The 25695-nt window shown below is 40.1% G+C and overlaps 1 protein-coding gene across 10 annotated transcripts in view; it reads left to right on the top strand.

The window, feature by feature from the left end:
• The window catches only part of LOC100352755 (phospholipid-transporting ATPase ABCA3), a 183092-nt gene that overhangs the window by 150628 nt on the left and 6769 nt on the right, over nucleotides 1-25695 (top strand). For 9 of the 10 annotated variants that reach the window (XM_070064644.1, XM_070064647.1, XM_070064645.1 and 6 more), the window contains 3 exons: nucleotides 14716-14894; nucleotides 23984-24109; nucleotides 24324-24518. In XM_070064644.1, the coding sequence (XP_069920745.1) occupies nucleotides 14716-14894; nucleotides 23984-24109; nucleotides 24324-24518 (500 nt within the window). Of the gene's footprint in view, nucleotides 1-14715; nucleotides 14895-23983; nucleotides 24110-24323; nucleotides 24519-25695 lie in introns of those variants that run through there. The other variant, XM_070064649.1, reaches the window with a different exon arrangement.

Genomic DNA, 25695 nt, shown 5'->3' with positions numbered 1-25695 from the left:
ATGTTAAATGTTTAAGAAGATAGATGATGTTTACTCTGATTTGAATATTACATAATATACACAGATAGTGAAGTATCTTACTGTATGGCATTCATATGCCATTTTCAATTCTTTTTAAAAAGAAACATTCAAAAAATTATCAAAGCTGAGTAATGCAAATTGAATACATAATATAAAACCTTCCCACAAAGACAATTTCAGGTAAAGATAGCTTCTCTGGAGAATTCTACCAGATACTTAAGGGGGAAATGCCAATTCTGCACAATCTCATTCAGAAGTTAGAAGAAGGATCCTTTTCCAATTCACTCTATGAAGATGCCATTACTCTGATAACCCACTAAAGAAGTTACAAGGAAGAAAATTTACAGACCAATATCCCTAATGAACAAAATTCGTAACAAAATTTTAGCAAGTTGAATCTAGCAGAATATTTAAATGAATATATGATCATTGACTTGGATTTATCTAAGAAATACAATTGCTATGTGACAAAGACAACAGCGGGGAGAGGAGAGACGCCCAGGGCTCCGAGTCCACACATCGGCGCTGGAAGCGGAGGTGAGCTCAGTAACCGGAGACATTGGCGGGGAAACGGCGGACAGAATTTTAGAGGGACACGGGTTTTGAAGCGGGAAAGTCCAACAGACTACAGGAGAGAAGGAAAAATAAATAAATAAATAGATAAATAAATAAATAAAAAGGTGGGGGCATACTGGTACAGACAAGTTCCACTCTCCCCCAACCTTGCAAAGGCAAGCAAGAGACAAAGAGCTGGGATATACATAATAAAAGGGGAGACTTAAGGCTACATTCCAGTAGCCTAGGCAACCCAGTGGGAGTCCACAGGAGAAACCGAGCCTGCACAGACTCTTTGGGTAGAAGCCAGCTGAAGCTAAATACCATCCATTCTGCTCAGCCTTGCAGTATTACTTACCTCCTGAACAAAAAATAAAATAAAATAAAATAAATAAATAAATAAATGAATAAATAAATAAAGAGATTTACCACGCATAACCTGAGGGTGTCACCTTTGCACACCTGTAACCCTGAAGAACCAAGCAGAGCTCTCAGGCCACACCCATCTCAAGCCTCCAAGGCTCCTCCAACAGCAGGCAGTCCACTTAACACGGACATAGTATAATAAAAAAAAAAAAAAAACCCTCACAGTGAGGGAAACAGAATTAACCATGCCAAGCAATTAACACAGAAATCGAGGGAACAAGATCAACGATGACATTATGATGCCTCCAAATAAACAAAACAACCCAAGCCAAGATTATGAAGATGATGAGATAGAAGAAATGCAAGATATGGATTTCAAAAAATTTATGATAAGAACATTTAGAAGTTTTCAAAAGCAAATCCTTGAACTACAGAAATCCTTATTGGACAAGATTGAAAATCTATCTCGTGAAAATGAAATTTTAAGGAAGAATCAAAATGAAACGCAGAAACTAGTAGAGCAGGAAAGTGTGATAGTGAAGAGAAATCAAAATGAAATGAAGAGCTCAATAGATCAAATGACAAACACATTAGAGAGCCTTAAAAACAGAATGGGTGAAGCAGAAGAGAGAATATCAGACTTAGAAGACAGAGAACAGGAAAGGATACAGTCAAGCCAAAGAAAAGAAGAGGAATTAGAAATCTAAAAAATATTGTTGGGAATCTACAGGATACTATTAAAAAAAACCAACATTCGGGTTCTAGGAGTTCCTGAAGGCATGGAGAGAGAGAAAGGATTGGAAGGCCTTTTTAGTGAGATACTAGCAGAGAACTTTCCGGGTCTGGAGAAGGACAGAGACATCCTAGTACAGGAAGCTCATAGAACCCATAGTAAACATGACCAAAAGAGATCCTCACCACGACACGTTGTAATTAAACTCACCACAGTGAAACATAAAGAAAAGATCCTAAAATGTGCAAGAGAGAAACGTCAGATTACTCTCAGAGGATCTCCAATCAGACTCACAGCAGACTTCTCATCAGAAACACTACAGGCTAGGAGGGAATGGCGAGACATAGCACAGGTGCTAAGAGAGAAAAACTGCCAGCCCAGAATATTATATCCTGCCAAGCTCTCATTTGTGAATGAAGGTGAAATAAAGACCTTTCATAGCAAACAGAAATTGAAAGACTTTGTGGCCACTCGTCCGGCCCTGCAGAAGATACTTAAAGATGTGCTACACTCAGAAACACAGAAACACGGCCATCAATATGAAAGAAGGGAAAGGAAGAACACCTACCAGTAAAAGAGCATGGGAAGCTCAAAGCATATACTAGAAAATATCTCCGGGAAAATGGCAGGGCAAAGTCACTATGTATCAATAGTCACATTAAACGTGAATGGCCTGAACTGTCCAATTAAAAGACACAGACTGGCTGACTGGCTTAAGGAACAACACCCAACTATTTGTTGCCTACAAGAAACACATCTCTCTAACAAAGATGCATGCAGACTGAAAGTGAAAGGTTGGAAAAAGATATTCCATGCCAACAAAAACCAAAAAAAAAAGCAGGTGTAGCCATATTAATATCAGACAAAATAAGCTTTAATACAAAAACTGTTAAGAGAGACAAAGAGGGGCACTATATAATGATTAAGGGTTCAATTCAACAGGAAGATGTAACTATTATAAATGTATATGCACCTAATTACAGGGCACCGGTCTATTTAAAAGATTTGTTAAGGGACTTAAAGGGAGACTTAGATTCCAATACGATAGTACTGGGGGACTTCAATACTCCACTGTCAGAAATAGATAGATCATCCAGACAGAAGATCAACAAGGAAGCAGCAGATTTAATCGACACTGTTGCCCAAATGGATCTAACAGATATCTACAGAACTTTCAATCCTACATCTAAAGACTTTACATTCTTCTCAGCAGTGCATGGAACCTTCTCTAGGATCGATCACATACTAGGTCATAAAGCAAGTCTCAGCAAATTTAAAAGAATTAGAATCATACCATGCAGCTTCTCAGAACACAGTGGAATGAAGCTGGAAATTAGCAACTCAGGAAACCCCAGAAAGTATGCAAACACATGGAAACTGAACAACGTGCTCCTGAATGAACACTGGGTCATTCAAGAAATCAAAAGAGAAATCAGAAACTTTCTGGAAGTAAATGAGGATAACAACACAACATATCAAAACTTATGGGATATGGCAAAAGCAGTATTGAGAGGCAAGTTTATAGCAATAGGGGCCTATATTAAGAAATTGGAAAGGCACCAAATAAATGAGCTTTCAGCGCATCTCAAGGACCTAGAAAATTTGCAGCAAACCAGACCCAAAGCTAGTAGGAGAAGAGAAATAATTAAAATCAGGGAAGAAATTAACAGGATTGAATAAAAAAAAATTACAAAAAATCCGCCAAGCGAAGAGCTGGTTTTTTGAAAAAATAAACAAAATTGACACCCCATTGGCCCAACTAACTAAAAAAAGAAGAGAAAAGACCCAAATCAATAAAATCAGAGATGAAAAAGGAAACGTAAAAACAGACACTACAGAAATAAAAAGAATCATCAGAAATTACTACAAGGACTTATCAGAAATGGATAGATTCCTGGACACATGCAATCTACCTAAATTGAACCATGAAGACATAGAAAACCTAAATAGACCCATAACTGAAACAGAAATTGAAACCGTAATAAAGGCCCTCCCAACAAAGAAAAGCCCAGGACCAGATGGATTCACTGCTGAATTCTACCAGACATTTAAAGAAGAACTAACTCCATTTCTTCTCAAACTATTCAGAACAATCGAAAAAGAGGGAATCCTCCCAAATTCTTTCTATGAAGCCAGCATCACCTTAATCCCTAAGCCAGAGAAAGATGCAGCACTGAAAGAAAATTATAGACCAATATCTCTGATGAACATAGATGCAAAAATCCTCAATAAAATTCTCGCCAATAGAATACAACAACACATCAGGAAAATCATCCACCCAGACCAAGTGGGATTTATCCCTGGTATGCAGGGATGGTTCAACATTCGCAAATCAATCAATGTGATTCACCACATTAACAGACTGCAGAAGAAAAACCATATGATTATCTCAATAGATGCAGAGAAAGCATTAGATAAGATTCAACACCCTTTCATGATGAAAACACTAAGAAAATTGGGTATAGAAGGAACATTCCTCAATATAATCAAAGCAATTTATGAAAAGCCCACAGCCAGCATCCTATTGAATGGGGAAAAGTTGGAAGCATTTCCACTGAGATCTGGCACCAGACAGGGATGCCCACTCTCACCACTTCTATTTAACATAGTTCTGGAAGTTTTAGCCAGAGCCATCAGACAAGAAAAAGAAATTAAAGGAATACAAATTGAGAAGGAAGAAGTCAAACTATCCCTCTTTGCAGATGATATGATTCTTTACTTAGGGGCTCCAAAGAACTCTACTAAGAGACTATTGGAACTCATAGAGGAGTTTCGCAAAGTGGCAGGATATAAAATCAATGCACAAATATCAACAGCCTTTGTATACACAAGCAATGCCATGGCTGAGAAAGAACTGCTAAGATCAATCCCATTCACAATAGCTACAAAAACAATCAAATACCTTGGAATAAACTTAACCAAGGACGTTAAAGATCTCTACGATGAGAATTACAAAATCTTAAAGAAAGAAATAGAAGAGGATACCAAAAAATGGAAAAATCTTCCATGCTCATGGATTGGAAGAATCAACATCATCAAAATGTCCATTCTCCCAAAAGCAATTTATAGATTCAACGCAATCCCAATCAAGATACCAAAGACCTTCTTCTCAGATCTAGAAAAAATGATGCTGAAATTCATATGGAGGCAAAAGAGACCTTGAATAGCTAAAGCAATCTTGTACAACAAAAACAAAGCCGGAGGCATCACAATACCAGATTTCAGGACATACTACAGGGCAGTTGTAATCAAAACAGCATGGTACTGGTACAGAAACAGATGGATAGACCAATGGAACAGAATTGAAACACCAGAAATCAACCCAAACATCTACAGCCAACTTATATTTGATCAAGGATCTAAAACCAATTCCTGAGCAAGGACAGTCTATTCAATAAATGGTGCTGGGAAAACTGGATTTCCATGTGCAGAAGCATGAAGCAAGACCCCTACCTTACACCTTACACAAAAATCCACTCAACGTGGATTAAAGACCTAAATCTACGACCTGACACCATCAAGTTACTAGAGAACATTGGAGAAACCCTTCAAGATATTGGCACAGGCAGAGAATTTCTGGAAAAGACCCGGGAGGCACAGGCAGTCAAAGCCAAAATCAACTATTGGGATTGCATCAAATTGAGAAGTTTCTGTACTGCAAAAGAAACAGTCAGGAGAGTGAAGAGACAACCGACAGAATGGGAAAATATATTTGCAAACTATGCAACAGATAAAGGGTTAATAACCAGAATCTACAAAGAGATCAAGAAACTCCACAAAAACAAAACCAACAACCCACTTAAGAGATGGGCCAAGGACCTCAAAAGACATTTTTCAAAAGAGGAAATCCAAATGGCCAACAGGCACATGAAAAAATGTTCAAGGTCACTAGCAATCAGGGAAATGCAAATCAAAACCACAATGAGGTTTCACCTCACCCCGGTTAGAATGGCTCACATGCAGAAATCTACCAACAACAGATGCTGGCGAGGATGTGGGGAAAAAGGGACACTAACCCACTGTTGGTGGGAATGCAAACTGGTCAAGCCACTATGGAAGTCAGTCTGGAGATTCCTCAGAAACCTGAATATAACCCTACCGTTCGACCTAGCCATCCCACTCCTTGGGATTTACCCAAAGGAATTTTTTTTTTATTTTTTAATTTTTTTTATTTTTTGACAGGCAGAGTGGACAGTGAGAGAGAGAGACAGAGAGAAAGGTCTTCCTTTGCCGTTGGTTCACCCTCCAATGGCCGCCGCGGCTGGCGCGCTGCGGCCAGCGCACCGCGCTGATCCGAAGGCAGGAGCCAGGAGCCAGGTGCTTTTCCTGGTCTCCCATGGGGTGCAGGGCCCAAGCACCTGGGCCATCCTCCACTGCACTCCCTGGCCACAGCAGAGGGCTGGCCTGGAAGAGGGGCAACCGGGACAGAATCCAGCACCCCGACCGGGACTAGAACCCGGTGTGCCGGCGCCGCTAGGCGGAGGATTAGCCTAGTGAGCCGCGGCGCCGGCCCCCAAAGGAATTTAAATTGGCAAACAAAAATGCGGTCTGCACCCTAATGTTTATTGCAGCACAATTCACAATAGCCAAGACCTGGAACCAACCTAAATGCCCATCAACGGTAGACTGAATAAAGAAATTATGGGATATGTACTCTTTAGAATACTATACCGCAGTAAGAAACAACGAAATCCAGTCATTTGCAACAAAATGGAGGAATCTGGAACACATCATGCTGAGTGAAATAAGCCAGTCTCAAAGGGACAAATACCATATGTTCTCCCTGATTGGTGACAACTGACTGAACACCCAAAAGGAAACCTGTTGAAGTGAAATGGACATTATGAGAAATGGTGACTTGATCAGCATAGCCCTGACTGTTAATGAACAACTTAATACATTATCCCTCTTAGTAGTTTTTTTGGTCTGCTCTACTTAATACGACTGGTTTAATTCTGTAATTAATCCACAGTTATTCTTAAATGTTGAAATTTAACTGAAATGTGATCCCTGTTAAATATAAGAGTGTGAATAAGAGAGGGAAGAGATGTACAATTTGGGGCATGCTCAGGCTGACTTGCCCCAAATGGTAGAGTTAGAAACATACCAGGGGACTCCAATTCAATCCCATCAAGGTGGCATGTACCAATGCCATCTCACTATTCCAAGTGATCAATTTCAGTTCACAATTGATCATAATGAAAGGACTAAGAGTCAAAGGGAGCACATAAACAAGTCTAGTACCTGCTAATACTAACCGATAGAATAAATAAAGGGGAGAGTGATCCAACATGGGAAGCGAGATACTCAGCAGACTCATAGAATGGTGGATGTCCTAAACAGCACTCTGGCCTCAGAATCAGCCCTAAAGGCATTCCGATCTGGCTGAAAAGCCCATGAGAGTATTTCAGGCATGGAAAGCCAAGACACTCAGGCAAAAAAAAAAACACCTAAATGAAAGATCTCTGTGAGTGAGATCCCAGTGGAAAGAACAGGTCTTCAAAGAAGGAGGTACCTTTCTCTGAAGGGAGGAGAGAACCTCCACTTTGACTGTGACCTTGTCTAAACAAGATAAGAATCGGAGAACTCAAGGGGCTTCCATAGCCTTGGAAACTCATGACTGGAGCATGGGGAGATTACTGAGGCCATAAACAAGAGTGTCAATTTGTAAAGTCAACAACAGGAGTCACTGTGCACTTACTCCTCATGTAGGATCTCTGTCCTTAGTGTGCTGTACATTGAGACTTAATGCTATAACGAGTACTCAAACAGTATATTTCACTTTGTGTTTCTATGGGGGTGCAAACTGTTGAAAGCTTTACTTAATGTATACTAAACTGATCTTCTGTAAAAAAAAAAAAAAAGAAGAAGAAGAAATTATCAATTCCCACCTTGACTCTCACTGGGATTAAACATGACAATAGGTCTGATCTGATTTCATCATCATTTAAAAAATCATCTATTATTTTTCACTTTATGTTTCTGTGTAGTAGCAAACTGTTGAAATCTTTACTTAATGTATGCTAAACTGATCTTCTGTATATAAAGAGAATTGAAAATGAATCTTGATGTGAATGGAAGGGGAGAGGGAGTGGGAGAGGGGAGGATTGCGGGTGGGAGGGACGTTATGGGGGGGAAGCCATTGTAATCCATAAGCTGTACTTTGGAAATTTATATTCATTAAATGAAAGTTTAAAAAAAAGCATAAAAAAAGACCAAAAAAAAAAAAACTGTGGTGGAATGAGAAGGCCATGCCAAGATGGCCGCTGGCAATGGAAACTACCAGGTAACAGGCTGTGATTGGATGACTTCAGAAACCACATGACAATGGAGTCTGACTGGCAACAGGCTGTGATTGGATGGCTTTGGAAACTGCCTGGCAACAGGCTATGATTAGTTAGGGCATAGACCACCCCTTGACCAGATTGGCTGCCTTGGCTATTTAAGTTGCTGTATCAAGTGAAATAAACGAGTCTGTGGGCTGCTCGCCCCTGGCCTGCTTTCACCCGACTCCCGGGGTCTGTGTGGTGACTCCACAACTCTTGCCCCCACCACGCTCCTCCTCTCAGACAAATCCACCTCAACAAATAACCTTGTAACTATTGAGGAAATTTAATCCATAGTGAAAAAATTTTTATTGTAAAACAACATCGAAGCACAATTTCAACACTTGTTACATCAAATGCTTCAGAAAGACATAAGTCCTGGTCTCCCATGCGGGTGCAGGGCCCAAGCACTTGGGCCATCTTCCACTGCCCTCCCAGGCCACAGCAGAGAGCTGGACTGGAAGAGGAACAACCAGGACTAGTACCCGGTGCCCCAACCAGGGCTAGAACCCGGGGCGCCGGCGCTGCTGGCAGAGGATTAGCCAATACACAATTCTTCTTAAGTGCTGAAACTTAACTGAAAAGTGATCGCTGTTAAATATAAGAGTGGGAATAAGAGAGGGAAGAGATGTGCAATTCGGGACATACTCAAGCTGACTTGCCTCAAACCATGGAGTTAGAGACATACCAGGGGATTCGAATTCAATCCCATCGAGGTGGCATGTACCAATGCCATCTCACTAGTCCCAGTGATCAATTTCTGTTCACAATTGATCATAATGATAGGACTAAGAACCAAAGGGATCACATAGACAAGAAGTGTCTGCAAATACTAGCTGATAGAATCAAAAAGGGAGAGAATGATCCAACATGGGAAGTGAGATACACAGCAGACCTATAGAATGGCAAATGTCCTAACAGCTCTCTGGCCTCAGAATCAGCCCTTAAGGCATGCGGATCTGGCTGAAATGCCAATGAGAGTATTTCAGGCATGGAAAGCCAAGACACTCTGGGGGAAAAAAAAAACCTAAACTAAAGATCTCCGTGAGTGAGATCCCAGTGGAAAAACAGGTCATCAAAGAAGGAGGTACCTTTCTCTGAAGGGAGGAGAGAACTTCCACTTTGACCATGGCCTTGTCTAAATATGATCAGAGTCAGTGAACTCAAAAGGCTTCCATAGCCTTGGCAGCTCATGACAAGAGCCTAGGGTGATTACTGATGCCATAAACAAGAGTGTCAATTTGTTAAGTTAACAACAGGAGTCACTGTGAACTTACTCCTCATGTAGGATCTTTGTCCTTAGTGTGCTGTACATTGAGATTTAATGCTATAACTAGTACTCAAACAGTATTTTTCACTTTATGTTTCTGTGTGGGAGCAAACTGTTGAAATCTTTACTTAATGTATGCTAAACTGATCTTCTGTATATAAAGAGAATTGAAAATGAATCTTGATGTGAATGGAAGGGGAGAGGGAGTGGATAGGGGAGGGTTGCGGGTGGGAGGGACGTTATGGGGGGGAAGCCATTGTAATCCATAAATCATACTTTGGAAATTTATATTCATTAAATAAAAGTTAAAAAAGAAAGACAAAAAAAAGAAATACAATTGTGTTCATTATAAAAATTAATTTAATTCAATGTATTAACAGTAGGAATTTAAAAATTACGTGATCTCCATAGAGACTGAAGAAAATATTTGAAAAAATTCAGCACCAATATGTGATGAAACTTCTCAATATCTTTTCATGTACTTAGCACACTTCTGTCATCTTTATTGATGTGTCTGGAAACTTCTTTTGTCCACTTTTTAAAAGAGTTGTTTCTTTTCTTTTTTTTAACTTTTATTTAATGAATATAAATTTCCAAAGTATAGCTTATGTATCACAATAGCTTCCCAACCCATAACTTCCCTCCCTCCCACAACCCTCCCTTTTCCCGCTCCCTCTCCCCTTCCATTCACATCAAGATTCATTTTCAATTCTCTTTATATACAGAAGATCAGTTTAACATATATTAAGTAAAGATTTCAACAGTTTGCACCCACATAGAAACACAAAGTGAAAAATACTGTTTGAGTACTAGTTATAGCATTAAATCTCAATGTACAGCACATTAAGGACAGAGATCCTACATGAGGAGTAAGTGCACAGTGACTCCTGTTGTTGACTTAGCAAATTGACACTCTTGTTTATGGCATCAGTAATCACCCTAGGCTCTTGTCATGAGTTTCCAAGGCTATGGAAGCCTTTTGAGTTCACTGACTCTGATCATATTTAGACAAGGTCGTACCCAAAGTGGAAGTTCTCTCCTCCCTTCAGAGAAAGGTACCTCCTTCTTTGATGACCCATTCTTTCCACTGGGATCTCACTCACGGAGATCTTTCATTTAGGTCATTTTCTTTCTTTCTTTCTTTCTTTCTTTCTTTCTTTCTTTCTTTCTTTCTTTCTTTCTTTCTTTCTTTTTTCTTTTTTCTTTCTTTCTTTCTCTCTTTCTCTCTTTCTCTCTTTCTCTCTTTCTCTCTTTCTCTCTTTCTCTCTCTCTCTCTCTCTCTTTCTCTCTCTCTCTCTCTTTCTCTCTCTTTCTCTCTTTCTCTCTTTCTCTCTTTCTTTCTTTTTCTTTTTTCTTTTTATTTTTTTTGCCAGAGTATCTTGGCTTTCCATGCCTGAAATACTCTCATGGGCTTTTCTGCCGGATCTGCATGCCTTAAGGGCTGATTCTGAGGCCAGAGTGTTGTTTAGGACATCTGCCATTCTATGAGTCTGCTGTGTATCTCGCTTCCCATGTTGGATCATTCTCTCCCTTTTTTATTCTATCAGTTAGTATTTGCAGACACTAGTCTTGTTTGTGTGATCCCTTTGGCTCTTAGTCCTATCATTATGATCAATTGTGAACAGAAATTGATCACTTGGACTAGTGAGATGGCATTGGTACATGCCACCTTGATGGGATTGAATTGGAATCCCCTGGTGTGTTTCTAACTCTACCGTTTGGGGCAAGTCAGCTTGAGCATGTCCCAAATTCCACATCTCTTCCTTCTCTTATTCACACTCTTATATTTGTGATCACTTTTCAGTTAAGTTTCAACACTTAAGAATAACTGTGTATTTATTACAGTATTCAACCAAAAGTATTAAGTAGAACAAACAAAAAAAGTACTAAGAGGGATAACGTATTAAGTTGTTCATCAACAGTCAGTGCAAGGGCTGATCAAGTCACCGTTTCTCGTAGTGTTCATTTCCACTTTTTAAATGAGTTATTTTCTTAATAATATATTTTGAGAATTGTTTATACATTCTTTTTTTTTAATTTTTTTAATTTTTTTTTTATTTTTGACAGGCAGAGTGGACAGTGAGAGAGACAGACAGAGAGAAAGGTCTTCCTTTGCCGTTGGTTCACCCTCCAATGGCCGCCGCGGCCGGCGCACCGCGCTGATCCGATGGCAGGAGCCAGGAGCCAGGTGCTTTTCCTGGTCTCCCATGGGGTGCAGGGCCCAAGCACCTGGGCCATCCTCCACTGCACTCCCTGGCCACAGCAGAGGGCTGGCCTGGAAGAAGGGCAACCGGGACAGAATCCAGCGCCCCGACCAGGACTAGAACCCGGTGTGCCGGCGCCGCTAGGCGGAGGATTAGCCTAGTGAGCCGCGGCGCCGGCCGGAATTGTTTATACATTCTGAATACCAATCCTTTGTCAGATAGGTAACTTGCCAATATATTATTTCAATATATGGTTTGTCTTTTTATTTTATTAATGGTGGATTTTAGGAATAGAATGTCTTTATTTATTTGAGAGGCAGAAATACAGAGAGACAGAGACAGAAGAAGAGAGCTCCCATCTGCTGCTTCATTCCTCATATGCCCACAGTGGCCAAAGCCAGGCCAGGCCAAACCATCGGGCCCGGAACCCAATCCAGGTTTTCCACTGCCTCTCAAGGTCCACATTAGCAAGAAGCTGCAGTCAATAGCCAGGGATCAGTATAATACCGAGGTACTCCAGTTTGGGTTGCAAACATCTTTTTTCTTTTTTTTTTTTTTTAAGGACTATTCAGTTATTTGAAAGAGTTACAGAGAGAGGCAGAGAGGGTGAGGGTGAGAGGGTGAGGGAGAGAGAGAGCGAGCTTGTATCTGCTAGTTCACTCCCCAAATAGCTACAACAAACAAGGCAGGAGCACAGCTGAACCCAGGAACTTGAAACTCTATCTGGGCTTCCCACTTTTGCCATTTTCTAAAATGCAGACATCATAACAGAATTAGAAACTCTAGAGATGTAAGTTACCAGTTAGTTAGGGCAGAATATGTGGGATACAAGAGTGATACGATAGCTCAAGGGTGTAGGAATTTTTTTTTTGAGGAGATGAAAATGTTCTAAAATTAACTGTGGTGGAGGTACATATTAATCACTGAACTGCATACTTCAAATGGGTGAATTCTGAGGCATGTTAATTCTCTCAGTAAGGCTGTTTATAAAAATATATCTGACAATGATTTGAAAACAGTTATAAAAGGCTTCATTGAGCAATTATGAACATGTGTGAAACAAAAGAAAAAAAAGTCTCAGCAAGGAAAAGTTAAGGAAGAACCAAGTAAAAATTTTAGACATGAAAAACACAAGAATCAAAATTTAAAACTCTATAAATGGGCTTAACGCCCAGTGGAGATGTGAGAGCAAAAACTGAATGAACTAGAACAATAGAAATTAACCAGTCTGGGAAAAAGAATGAGCCAGGCCTCAGCGAGCTGTGGCACCATAACCAAAGATTTAAATTTTGTTTCATTGTAGTCCCAGAAGACAAGTGACAGAGGGAAGAACTGAAAAAATGATCTAAGAAATAACAGCTGTAATTGTCCCAAATAAAAGATAAAAATCTATAGACTCAAGAAACTAAGTAAACTCAAAACATATTAAAATAAAATTATGCCAAAAATATAATAGTCAAACTTCTGTAAACTTACTAAAGCAATATCCAGAATATGAGTACAGAGAAGTGACACCTTACCCATATATGGGAATACCAATTTTCCTAATTTACAGATTTCCCTTTAGAAACCATGAAGACTAGAAGGAAGTGGACAATATTTTTCAGGTGCTAGAAGAAAAAAAACTGTCAACCAAAATTCCTTATACAAAGAAAATGTCTTTCAGGAATGAAAATGAAGACATTCTTAAATAAAGGGCAACTACAAGAATTTGTAACAAAAAGAAACTATAAGATAATGCCTCACAGAAACTCTATAAACAGAAAGAAAATGATTAAATAAATAATTTAAGAACATCAAGCATCCATGATGCCGGCATCCCACAGAGTGCTGGTTCGAGTCTCAGCTGATCCACTTCTGTCTGTTCCAATTCCCTGCTAATATACCTGGGAAGCAGAAGAAGATGTCCTGAGTGCTTGGACTCCTGCCAGTAACATAGGAAACCAGATGGAGATCCAGGCTCTTAACTTGGGTCCTGGCAGTTGTGGCCATTTGGGAGTCAATCATTGGATGAAAGATGTTTCTCTCTGTCTGTCTTATTTCACTTTTTAAATAAATATATAAATCTTTGGAGAAGAAGAAGGAAGAAAGAACAATGGAAAGAGTAAAAGCATTCAATATAGTTTTTGTCTTGAGCTTGAAAAAAATAAACACTTTCTAAAACTAATTGCAGGCCAGCACTGCGGCTCACTAGGCTAATCCTCCGCCTTGCGGCGCCGGCACACTGGGTTCTAGTCCTGGTCGGGGCTCCAGATTCTGTCCCGGTTGCCCCTCTTCCAGGCCAGCTCTCTGCTGTGGCCAGGGAGTGCAGTGGAGGATGGCCCAAGTGCTTGGGCCCTCTACCCCATGGGAGACCAGGAGAAGCACCTGGCTCCTGCCATCGGATCAGCACGGTGCGCCAGCTGCAGCATGCTGACCGCAGCGGCCATTGGAGGGTGAACCAATGGCAAAAGGAAGACCTTTCTCTCTGTCTCTCTTTCACTGTCCACTTTGCCTGTCAAAAAAAAAAAAAAACTAATTTCAAAATGTATAACATTTTTATAACATTTTCTTACATTGTTCTCAATGAATAAAGAGAAACATTCAAGACCATTATAAATGGAGAATGTAAAAGGATGTAAAGTATGGAAAGGTTTCTATGCTTCATTCAAACTGATAAAAAAGAATGGCAGCATTAGACTGTAGTCAGTGTAACACCTGAAGCAACTACTACAAAAACTACGTAAAATGACAACACTGAAGAATACCTACAGATAAAATGTAATACAATTAAATTTTTTAAATGAATGCAAAGTATTGCTGGACAAGTTAGTTTATATGTCCGAGTGTTCTCAGGTGATTTTTCTGCCATTGCTGTACACCTTCAGAGCCACCACTTGCAGTATTGTCAAAGGAAAGAATATTGAAGAGCAAGGAGGGCCTCTATTGCTACTCTGTGCTGTGGTTAGTGTGAACATTCACACAATGATTGTGACTGTACGGTGCCTATTGGTAATGGATGCCTGGAACTACTGCCAACACAAAAATTGTAGAATTAAAATTTTCTGCCTCTCAAAGAATTTGTATTTATTGCCTAGCATTCAAGGTAAATAGCCAGTAAATATATTGATTCTGAGCTGATTTGATAACCACTCAATTTGATTCTATAGTACTTCCTGTTTGTTGGCTTTTTACAATTTGTTCATTGTCTTAATTGTTTTAAAAGTAAGCCTCTACCATTTTTGTTGTTGTTGTCATTAGTAGCGGCACGTGATGTATTTAGTGTGAATGAAAATACAATCGGAAGATATATAATAGCAATGGCTGCCACAGGATTTGCTTACTTCATCTTGATTCTCTTTATGGATACCTATGCATGGATATTGAGAACTTTTGTTACTCAATATATTTTCTTTGGTATCTACAAAAAGCTTAATAAGGTGAGTGACTAAACATGGACCTTAAAGACCACTCTAAGACAAATGCATAGCTTCTCACATACTTCACTTAATTACTGGATATGTGAAAAGCAGTCAATCCATGTTGACTAGTAGCTATATGATTCACAGGTCATCACAATTTGAATTTGTGGGTTTTTTTTAAAAACATCGTGATCTTTACCACTCATAATATGCAATATATATTGAATGGATTATAATAGAAATCTTTCCCTTGAACAACTGTCCTATCACAGTTGCTCCCTCCCAAAACTTCCCATTCATTCCAGTTTGACCCCTGCATAGTTATAAAATTTCCCAGGTGATACTGACACTGGTCACCTGTAGCACACACATGCTAGCAATGCTCTGCAACAGTCGTTCTCATACTTTAGTGTTTGTTAGAATCCCCTAGAAGCTTTGTTGAGCTACAAATTGCTCATCCTTATCCTCTGAGTTTCTGATTTAGTAGATCTAGAGTATAATCTGAAAATTTTCATACATAACACATTCCCACACTGTGAGAAACACTACATGAAATATTCTCAGAGGAGAGATCATTTTAGGACAAAAGGGCCTCTCTGTTACCAAATTAGATGAACTGGTAAGACTTGCCCATAAACTAAGACCTCAGTCCAAATTCTTACCACTCCCATGGCCTTTCTTCACAAAATCAAACAAAGTTTTGATACCACTGAGGAATGAGGTGAGCCATGAAAGGCAGGGAGGATCCAGGATGTGCCTCTAGAAGTGAGACAGATGCTAAAGCACCTATTGCTTTGTAAGAGTCTCCTGTTAGCTGAGATATTAATCTGTAAAGGAAAGTACAGTCCTTCTCAATGGGTGGGCACAGGATAAATCAACAAAAAATAGCTAGTTAGGCATCATTGCTTCTAGGAAGTAAAGGCTGACACCCAAGGCTGAGGTCATTGGTTGTACCTTCCAAAGCTATTCCTTAGGCATCTATGATGTGCCTGGTATCACATTACATAAGGACTCAGACTCCTGAAAGAGGTCCCAGAGGAGCTAACAGATCCCAAACCTTGTAAGAGAGATGAAAGGAGACTTGAACAGAGATACAAAAAGAAGGGCCTTAGGGTGAGAATCAAATCAGAGCTCAAAAATACCAATAAGGAAAACAGGTGTTGTGATTAAAATCACAAAATGCTGAAAGTGTATCTGGAAGACAGCAAACCAAGCCATGTATCCTGTGTGATGCTCAGGGAAGTGAAGTCGAAGTGGAATCAACTTAGCAACAAGTAAGAAGATGGGAAACATTCAAAGTGTTGCAAATAATTAGTTATGCCTTAAGTCAAGTCCAAGTTGTGTAGAGCAAGAAAGATGGCTGCCAAAGATGATGGGCCCAAGTCAGGTAAGACCTCATAAGGCTGAGAAATTTGGACTTGATCCTGAGGGCAATGGGCATAATCAGAAGGAGGAATTTATTGACATCAATTTATTCATATCCTTTTTTTGAAAGGCAGGGTGACAGGGAGAAAGAGAGAGAGAGAGGGAGAGAGAGATCTTCCACCCATGGGTTCACTCCCCGAATGATTGCAACTGCTGGGGCTACACCAGACTAAAGCCAGGAGCCTAAAACTCCATCCAAGTCTCTACATGGTGGTGGGGGCCCAAGGACTTGGGCCATCTTTCACTGCTTTCCTGGTCACATTAACAAGAAGCTAGATCAGAAGTGGGAGCAGCCAAGAATGGAACTGGCATCTGAAGTGGTATGCCGGCATTGCAAGCAGTGGCTTAACCCATTGTGTCACAACATGCTCCTCATGATTTCTTTTTGTGTTTAGTGTTTGTTGGGAACTTGTGGTTTCTTTCCCAATCTGCCTATCTTTTTCATTGATTACTCTTGCTAGGTGGTTATCAAACTCAAATTCAAAGAACCAACTTTTGAATTTTAATTTCTTTGTTATGTGTTTTGTTTTTTCAATTCTTTGATTTCTTTTCTTATCTTTGTTTTTTTTTTTTTGTATACTTTTTATGCATTTCCACTGATATGTAGGATCTTTTTTTTCTAGATCTGAGAAGAACGTCCTTGGTATTTTGATTAGGATCAAATTGAATCTGTAAATTGCTTCATATGGACATCTTGATGATATTGATTCTTCCATGAACATGGAGGGTTTTTCCACTTTTTTGTGTGTCTTATTCTATTTCTATCCTTTTATTTTTATTTAATTTAAAAAAATTTTAAGGTGAACGAATTAGTGTATTTCATTTATATACATTTAGAAGTATAGTGATACTTCACACCATGCCATCCCTTCTGCCCATACTCCCACCCTTACTCTTCCTTCCTTTCTTATTCATTGTCTTAATTTTTACGATGATCCAGTTTGTTTATTTTACACTCATAAGATTAACTGTACACTAAATAAAGAGTTCAACAAATAGAAGAAAAAAAACACTTCTTTAACAGTAGAGACAAGAGCTATAAACAATCATCAAATCTCAAGAATGTCAATTTCACTCCTATACATTACTTTTTTTGGTACTCTACTAGTTACCACAGATCAGGGATGGTATTTGTCTTTTTGGGACTGGCTTATTTCACTAAGTATAATGGTTTCCAATTTTATCCATTTTATTGGAAAAGACAGGATTCCATTCTTTTTTATGGCTGAATAGTATTCCATACTATATATACATATAGTATGTATGTATATATATGTGATATATATGTGTGTGTGTGTGTGTATGTATGTGTATATATATATATATATATGTATGTATGTATTCCACAATTTCTGTATCCAGTCATCAGTTGATGGACCTCTGGGTTGGTTACATTTCTTAGCTATTGTGAATTGAGCTGCAATAAATGTGAGGGTACAGTTGACTTTCATATGCTGATTTATTTTCTTTTGAGTAAATTCACAGGAGTGGGATTGTGCTGGGTCATATAGGTCTATTTTCAGCTTTCTGATGTATCTCCATAATGTCTTCTATATCAGCTATACTGGTTTACATTCCCACCAATAGTGTGTTAGGGTACTCTTTCCCCTGCATCCTTGCCAGCATATTTATTTTTTGTTGATTTCTGTATGAAAGTCATTGTAACTGAAGTGAGGTGAAACCTCATTGTGGTTTTTATTTGCATTTTTCTTTTGCTGTATCCCATAAGTTTTGATATGTTGTATTGTCATCTTCATTAATTTCTGGGAATTTTTTGATTTCTTCTATGATCCACTGTTCATTCAGGATCATGTTGTTCTATATCCATGTGTTTGCATATTTTCTAGTGATTCTTAAGTTGCTAATTTCCAGTTTCATTCCATTGGGTATAAGAAATATACATGAAAGGATTTTAGCTTTCTGAATTTGTTAAGACTTGGGTTTTTTTTTTAAAGATTTATTTATTTATTTGAAAGGCAGAGTTACAGAGAGGCAGAGGCAGAGAGGCAGAGAGGGAAGGAGGGAGGGAGAGAGAGAAAAGCCTTCCATTCGCTGGTTCACTCCCCAAATGGCGGCAACTTCTGGAGCTGTGCAGATCTGAAGACAGGAGCCAGGAGCCTTCTCCGGGTCTCCCACATGGATGATGGGGTCCAAGGACTTGGGCCATCCTCCACTACCTTCCCAGGCCACAGCAGAAAGCTGGATCTGAAGTAGAGCATCCAAGACTCAAACCACCACCCATATGGGATGCGGGTACTGCAGGCAGAGGCTTTACCCACTGCGCCACAGCACTGGCCCCTAATCTTGTTTTATGGCCAAGTATATAGTCTATCTTAAAGAATGTTCCATGCATTGATGAAAAGAATGTATTCTGCAGCTGTGGGATGAAATGGTCTTTAAATATAAATTGGGTTCATTTTGTCTGTTGTGTAAATTAGCTCTATTGTTTGTTGTTAATTTTTTTCTGGTTGATCTGTCCACTGATAAAAGTTGGGTGTTGAAGTCCTCTATTATTATTATATTGGAACTTATGTCTCCCTTTGGATCTCTTAACACTTTTTTTATAACTAGGTGCACTAACATTGGGTGCATATGCATGCACTATAGTCACATTTTCTTGCTGAGTTGATCCGTGAATCATTGCACAATGACTTTGTCTCTTTTAATAGTTTTTGTCGGTTGGTGCCACGGCTCATTTGGCTAATCTTCTGCCTGTGGCGCCGCAACCCCAGGTTCTAGTCCAGGTTGGGGTGCCGGATTCTGTCCCGGTTACTCCTCTTCCAGTCCAGCTCTCTGCTGTGGCCTGGGAAGGCAGTGGAGGATGGCCCAAGTCCTTCAGCCCTGCACCCACATGGGAGACCAGTAGGAAGTACCTGGCTCCTGGCTTCGGATCAGTGCAGCACACCGGCTGTAGCGGCCATTTGGGGGGTGAACCAACGGAAAGAAGACCTTTCTCTCTGTCTCTCTCTCTCTCTCACTGTCTAACTCTGCTTGTCAAAAAAAAGTTTTTGTCTTAGTGTCTTATTTGTCTGATAGGAGTATTGCTACTCTTGCTCATTTTTGATTTTCATTTTCCTGGAGTAATGTATCTTTTTCTATCCTTTTATTTTCAGTCTGTGTGTATCCTTAGTGGTGAAGTTTGTTTCTTGTAGGCAGCGTATAGATGAGTTTTATTTATTATCCATTTTATTCCAATTTAATTGGAGAATTTAGTCAATTTACATCCAAAGTTATTACTGATAAATAATGACTTATCCTTGCCATTTTTTCAAAAATATTCTTAATGTTTGTTTTGAATATCCTTTGTTCTTTTACTGAGAGGTTTTCTGCCTTCACAGTCTTTCACAATACTGATTATTTTTTCTCTGTTTCTGTGCATAGTACATCCTTGAATGTCATTTGTAAGGTTGGCTAGGTGGTGACAAATTCTTTAAATTTTTGATTGTCTTGGAACATCATTATTCCACCTTTATTTATAAATCAGAGCTTCACTGGGTAAAGTATTCTGCTTTGAAATTATTTTTCTTTTAGGACTTGGACTATGTGTCTCCATTCTTGCCTAGCCCACAAAGTTTCTTTTTTTAAAGACTTATTTATTTAATTGAAAATTGGAGTTACAGAGAGAGGGGAAGAAACACACAAACACACACACAGAGAGAGAGAGAGAGAGAGAGAGAGAGAGAGAAATCTTCCACCTGCGCTTGTTCACTCCCCAGATGGCAGCAAAAGCTGGGGCTGGGCCAGGCCAAAGCCAGGATTTAAGAACTCCATCCAGGTCTCCCACATGGGTAGCAGAAGCACAAGCACTTGAGCCATCTGCTGCTGCTTTTCTCAGGCCGTTAGCAGAGAGCTGGATCAGAAGTGGGGTGGCTGGGACATGAATCAAGGTCCATATGGGATGTTGGCATGGCAGGTGGTAGTTTTACCCACTGTGCTACAATGCCAGCTCCTTCCTGCAGGATTTATGTTTAGAAAACTGCTGTCAGTGTGACTGGGGATCCATTAAATGTAATCTGGCATTTTTGTTTTGCACACTTTAGGGTATTTTCTTTTTGTTTACTTTTGAAAGTTTGACTATACTGTGTCATAGCAAGATCTTTTCTGATCATGCCTATCTGGAGTTTTATGCACTTCCTATATTTAGATATCCATATCTTTCTCCAAATTAGGGAAGTTTTCTGCTATTATTTTCCTGAATCAGCTGCCTAAGTCATTCTTGTTTTCCCATACATTCAGGAACTCCTAAGACTCGTATATTTAGTCGTTTATGGTATCTCATAGATCCCAAACACTGTTTTCAGTCTTTATAATTATTTATATTTCTTTTTCCTTTGTATGATTGAGGTATTTCAAAGACCTGTCTTGTAGATCAGATATTCTTTCTTATGCCTCACAAAGTCTGTTTTTATTTATTTACTTATTTTATTTTTTGACAGGCAGAGTGGACAGTGAGAGAGAGAGACAGAGAGAAAGGTCTTCCTTTTGCCGCTGGTTCACCCTCCAATGGCCGTCGCGGCCGGCGTGCTGCGGCCGGCGCACCGCGCTGATCTGATGGCAGGAGCCAGGTACTTATCCTGGTCTCCCACGGGGTGCAGGGCCCAAGCACTTGGGCCATCCTCCACTGCACTCCCTGGCCACAGCAGAGAGCTGGCCTGGAAGAGGGGCAACCGGGACAGAATCCGGTGCCCCGACCGCGACTAGAACCTGGTGTGCTGGCGCCACAAGACAGAGGATTAGCCTAGTGAGCTGCAGCGCCAGCCCACAAAGTCTGTTAAGACTTTACATTGTATTTTCTTTTGACTTCTTCAGTTCTTCATTTCTGATATTTTCCATTTAGTATATCTTTAATATCTCTATTACTTTGTAGAATTCTTGTCTGTGTCATATATGGATTTCCTTATTTCTTATAACTGTTTCTCTATGTTTTTGAATAATCTGATAATCACTCTTTTGAATCACTTTTAAGGCATTTCATCAATCTCCTTATCTTTACAGTTCAATATTAATATATATGATGTTCCTTTTGGGGAATAATATTACCTTCTTTGTCATCTCTTGTATTTCTATATTGATTTTTTTGCATCAAGGGAATCACTTGTTTTCATCTCTTCTGAAGCCTTTGTTCTTGGAAATGTGCCTCTCTGGCTTGGGAGGATGCCTTGGGCTTTCACTGGAGTTCCAAAACTGTATGATGCCAGGGAGCTCTGGCCACATTTTTGTGGGTGGTACAAGAGTCCAGAGTGACACCCAAGTTGGGTGTGGTAGAGCTCTTTTTTTATTTTTATTTTTTGACAGGCAGAGTGGACAGTGAGAGAGAGAGAAAGAGACAGAGAGAAAGGTCTTCCTTTGCTGTTAGTTCACCCTCCAATGGCCGCCACGGCCGGCGTGCTGCAGCCAGCGCACTGTGCCTATCCGAAAGCAGGAGCCAGGTGTTTCTCCTGGTCTCCCATAGGGTGCAGGGACCAAGCACTTGGCCATCCTCCACTGCACTCCCTGGCCACAGCAGAGAGCTGGCCTGGAAGAGGGGCAACTGGGACAGAATCCAGTGCCCCGACCAGGGCTAGAACCCAGTGTGCCGGCGCCGCAAGGTGGAGGATTAGCCTATTGAGCCGCGGCGCCAGCTAGCTCTTTTGACTATAGTCGTTAGGGGAAGGGGATGTTGACCCTGGCTGGTATGCTCACAGCCCCAGCCAAGATGAACCAGTTGATTCACTGCCTCATTTGAGCTCATGGTGCCTATGCACCCAAACCACTTCAGCACATAAACCTATAGAGCACATTAGTGTGACCCCTGAGACCTCTGCAAGATCTGTCCTTAGCCTATTGAGATCTCCGTTTCCAGAGTCTATCTGCGTAAGTGCCCATGATCCCAATCACAAGCCATGTCCCTTTCAGTTTGGTGGTCTATGCCCAGAGCTTTCACAGTCACGGGGTATAGGGTATCTGCGAGCTGCCCTGCGAGCTGCCCTATACCCAAAGCAAGCTGCCTGCCAATCCCTGAGTCAGGACAAAGATCAGTTGTAGTTCCACCTCAGAAGATTGTCCTGGTGCTTTGGTGGGAGGAGGGCAGAGGAGCTATGTGATCTCCTTTCATGGAGCAAATGGGATGCCGAGCCCCCAGCAGCTCCTCAAGTCAGACTTGAACTCAGCAGGGACTGTGGAATTCTTCCTCAGTCAAAACTGCTTGTAACAGGGCATGGCAGGATCCTCTCACCTTGCCCTGGGAAGATTGTGCTTCCTAGGCAAGTCCTAGCCACAACAGTCACTGGAGGTATGCAGCCAGCTGTTACATGTCTGTCCTCTCTCCCATAGAGTCTCTGTTCTGTCCATTCTCCACTGAAGATTTCTCTCAGTCAGTTCTCTGGGAACATGATCCTTTTTTGTTTTTCTGGTACCTTTCTGTGGCTGAAACCAGTGAGTCTTCTCATTATCCAGCCATCTTGTATCTCTCAAGCAATTCAATTTAAAAATGGCTGAGTCATGGACATTGGTTTTTCAAAAATAAAGGATATACAAATATCCAGTAAACATATATAAGTGTATACAACATTATTAGTCATCAGATAAATGTAAATTAAAGCCACTGAGAGACACCTCTGTATATATATACATATATATATATATATATATATATCAAAATACTTATTGTTGAGGATGCAGAATAATTGGGAATGTAAACTGACACCCCCTCAGAGAAACCATCTGGCATTATCTCCTAAAGCATTATCTTCATATGCATGTGAATATATATATATATATATATATACACTCACCCAGGAATTCTCCTTTTATATACCATATAGCATTTCAGTCAAGAATAGACCACACAAAGGACAGTGGTGCAATAGGATTGTATCACCTAGTGACATTTTAGTTGTTGTAGAATGCCCCATCCTTCATCTGTCTTCCCCATTGTAAGACCTCATGAATTCCTAATTACTGTTTTTAAATTCAGGTTAGATGTTCCCTACATGAAGCTGTCCATGTTTTCCCTTCTTTCCATTAGGAAAAAAACTGATCTTTTCCCTACTCTCAACTCTATTGGCATCTTCTAGGCCAGAATATGCTTCATTATTAAATAGAATTAATGATAGGAGCCAGTGTTATGACAGAGCAGCTATGCCACTCTCTACAATTCCAGGATCCTGTATGAATGCCTGTTCTACAACAGCTGCTCTTCTGAACTAGCCCGCCCCCTGCTAATGCACTTAAAAAAACAATGGAAGATGGTCCCAGTGCTTAGGCTTAGGCCCTCGCCACCTACATGGGAAACCTAGATGGAGTGTTCCTGACTTTGGCCTGGCCCAGTCCTGGCCATTGCAGCCATTTGGAAAATGAACCAGTAGATGGAAGATTGTGTGTGTGTGTAACACTACACCTCATACATTTTTTTTTAAAAAAAATAATGGTATTTGTTATAACTGCAGCATTTTGTAGCATCTCTTTTGATAGAACATGCTGCTTGCTCATGCTTAGGAACATAGTTTCTCAACTTTAGTAGTAGGGAATAAATTTGTACTTGAGATTTGAGGAGATACATTGGAAGTCTCTTGGAAATGATTAAAATCTTCTGTTTTGCCATATTTGAAGTTAGCCCCCAGTTTGGCCTTCCTGAGGTTATCCAGTCTAGAACCAGATGCCACATGGCATTCACATATATGATTCTTGTCTTGAAAATGCAGGGTACAGTGTCCAGGGAATTATCTGGAGAATCTGAAGACGAAGATGTAGAAGATGAAAGAGACAGAGTTCTGGGGCAGCCTCTGAAATTTCTGGATGCCACAGTTATTATTAGGGAACTCATAAAGGTAATGTCACTCACTGGCCAACATATGATGTCATCAGTGTCAAGGGCTCATTTTCCTTCTTTGGGGATCTGCTTGTATTTTCTCAGTAGAAACAAGAGTTCTTGTGAAACTGTCTGAGGACTGTTGTCTGTAGGGGTTTGAGGTGTTGATTGTATTTGAACTATAAGTATTCTTTATTTTATATGTGTCTGTTGTGTTTTCTTTATTTTCTAAGATATATTTTAAATTTCCAGCCGTTTTGGCTGTGAGAAATATCTCCCTTGCAATCAAAAATGAGGAGTGCTTTGGATTGCTGGGATTGAATGGAGCTGGGAAAACTACTACCTTCCAGATTTTGACTGGAGAAGACAGTGCTACCTCTGGGGATGTGTACATTAAAGGTTTCAGCATCACCAAAAATAACATAAAGGTAAGACATGTAGTGTTTGTGATATGAGAAGCATGATGACTTTGAAGTGCAAGAAAGAGGCAAGTGGTAGGAGATCATAGATAGGAATCATAAGCATTGATATTGACACTACTGATTCATCCAAGGGATTCTAGAGAAAGAAATATTTTTAGACAAAAAACAGAGGGGATGGTGCTATGGCGCAGTGGGCTAAAGCCCTGGCCTGAAGCACCAGTATCCCATATGGGCGCCGGTTCTAGTCCCAGCTGTTCCACTTCTGATCCAGTTCTCTGCTATGGCCTGGAATAGCAGTAGAAGATGGCCCAAGTCCTTGGGCCCCTGCACTCATGTGGGAGACCTAGCAGAAGCTCCTGGCTCCTACCTTTGGATCGGTGCAGCTCCGATCGTTGTGGCCATCTGGGGAGTGAACCAGCAGATGGAAGACATCTCTCTCTGTCTCTACCTCTCTCTGTAACTCTGTCTTTCAAATAAGTAAAATAAAACTTAAAAAATAAAAAGAAGAATTCAACATTTGTAAAAAAAAAAAAAACAGATTATAAAGACAGTTTAACCCTGAAGAATGTAAGAGTATCTTTTGTGTTCTTTGAAGCTATTGGAAAAGGCAAGTTCTCTAAGCAATGCCTCTAATACGTGTGCCAGATAAGATCTGGAGCCTCCCCCAAATGAATTAGACTTGAAGTTTCTGGCCTGGCGTTTAAGGAGCGTGGAGGTTACCACTCCATCCAAACAAGTGAAAACCTGAACAAACTGAAAAACCACTCTTTTTAGATCAGAAGAAAAGAGGGGTCACAGGGCATATCACTACCCTCAAATTTGAGATACTTAGAAGTGAATACACTAAATCACAATTCATCTGTGAGGGCTCCAATTCCTGAGCACAGTCTATGGAGGGAACCAGTACCAGGGCAGGAAAACCTGAACTGTTATTGGTGAATTGCTGGTGGCTCATTAGAAGGATAGAGCATTAAAATCTCTATAGAGACCCAGTCCCTAGGAGCCCCACATTTTTGTTTTACTCCATGGAGCTCTTCCTACTTCTCCTAGTGATTATTATAGAAAAATCCCTCTACTCTACCAACCTAAGTAGGACAGGAAAAAGAACCTTTTTTTTTAATCAAGATTCATTTTTTAGCTTTTATTTAAGGTACACAAATTTCATCTATTTCTTATATACAGA

Source organism: Oryctolagus cuniculus, chromosome 19, assembly GCF_964237555.1.
Source record: "Oryctolagus cuniculus chromosome 19, mOryCun1.1, whole genome shotgun sequence".
NCBI lineage: Eukaryota > Metazoa > Chordata > Mammalia > Lagomorpha > Leporidae > Oryctolagus > Oryctolagus cuniculus.
This window is presented reverse-complemented; position numbering and strand designations above follow the sequence as displayed.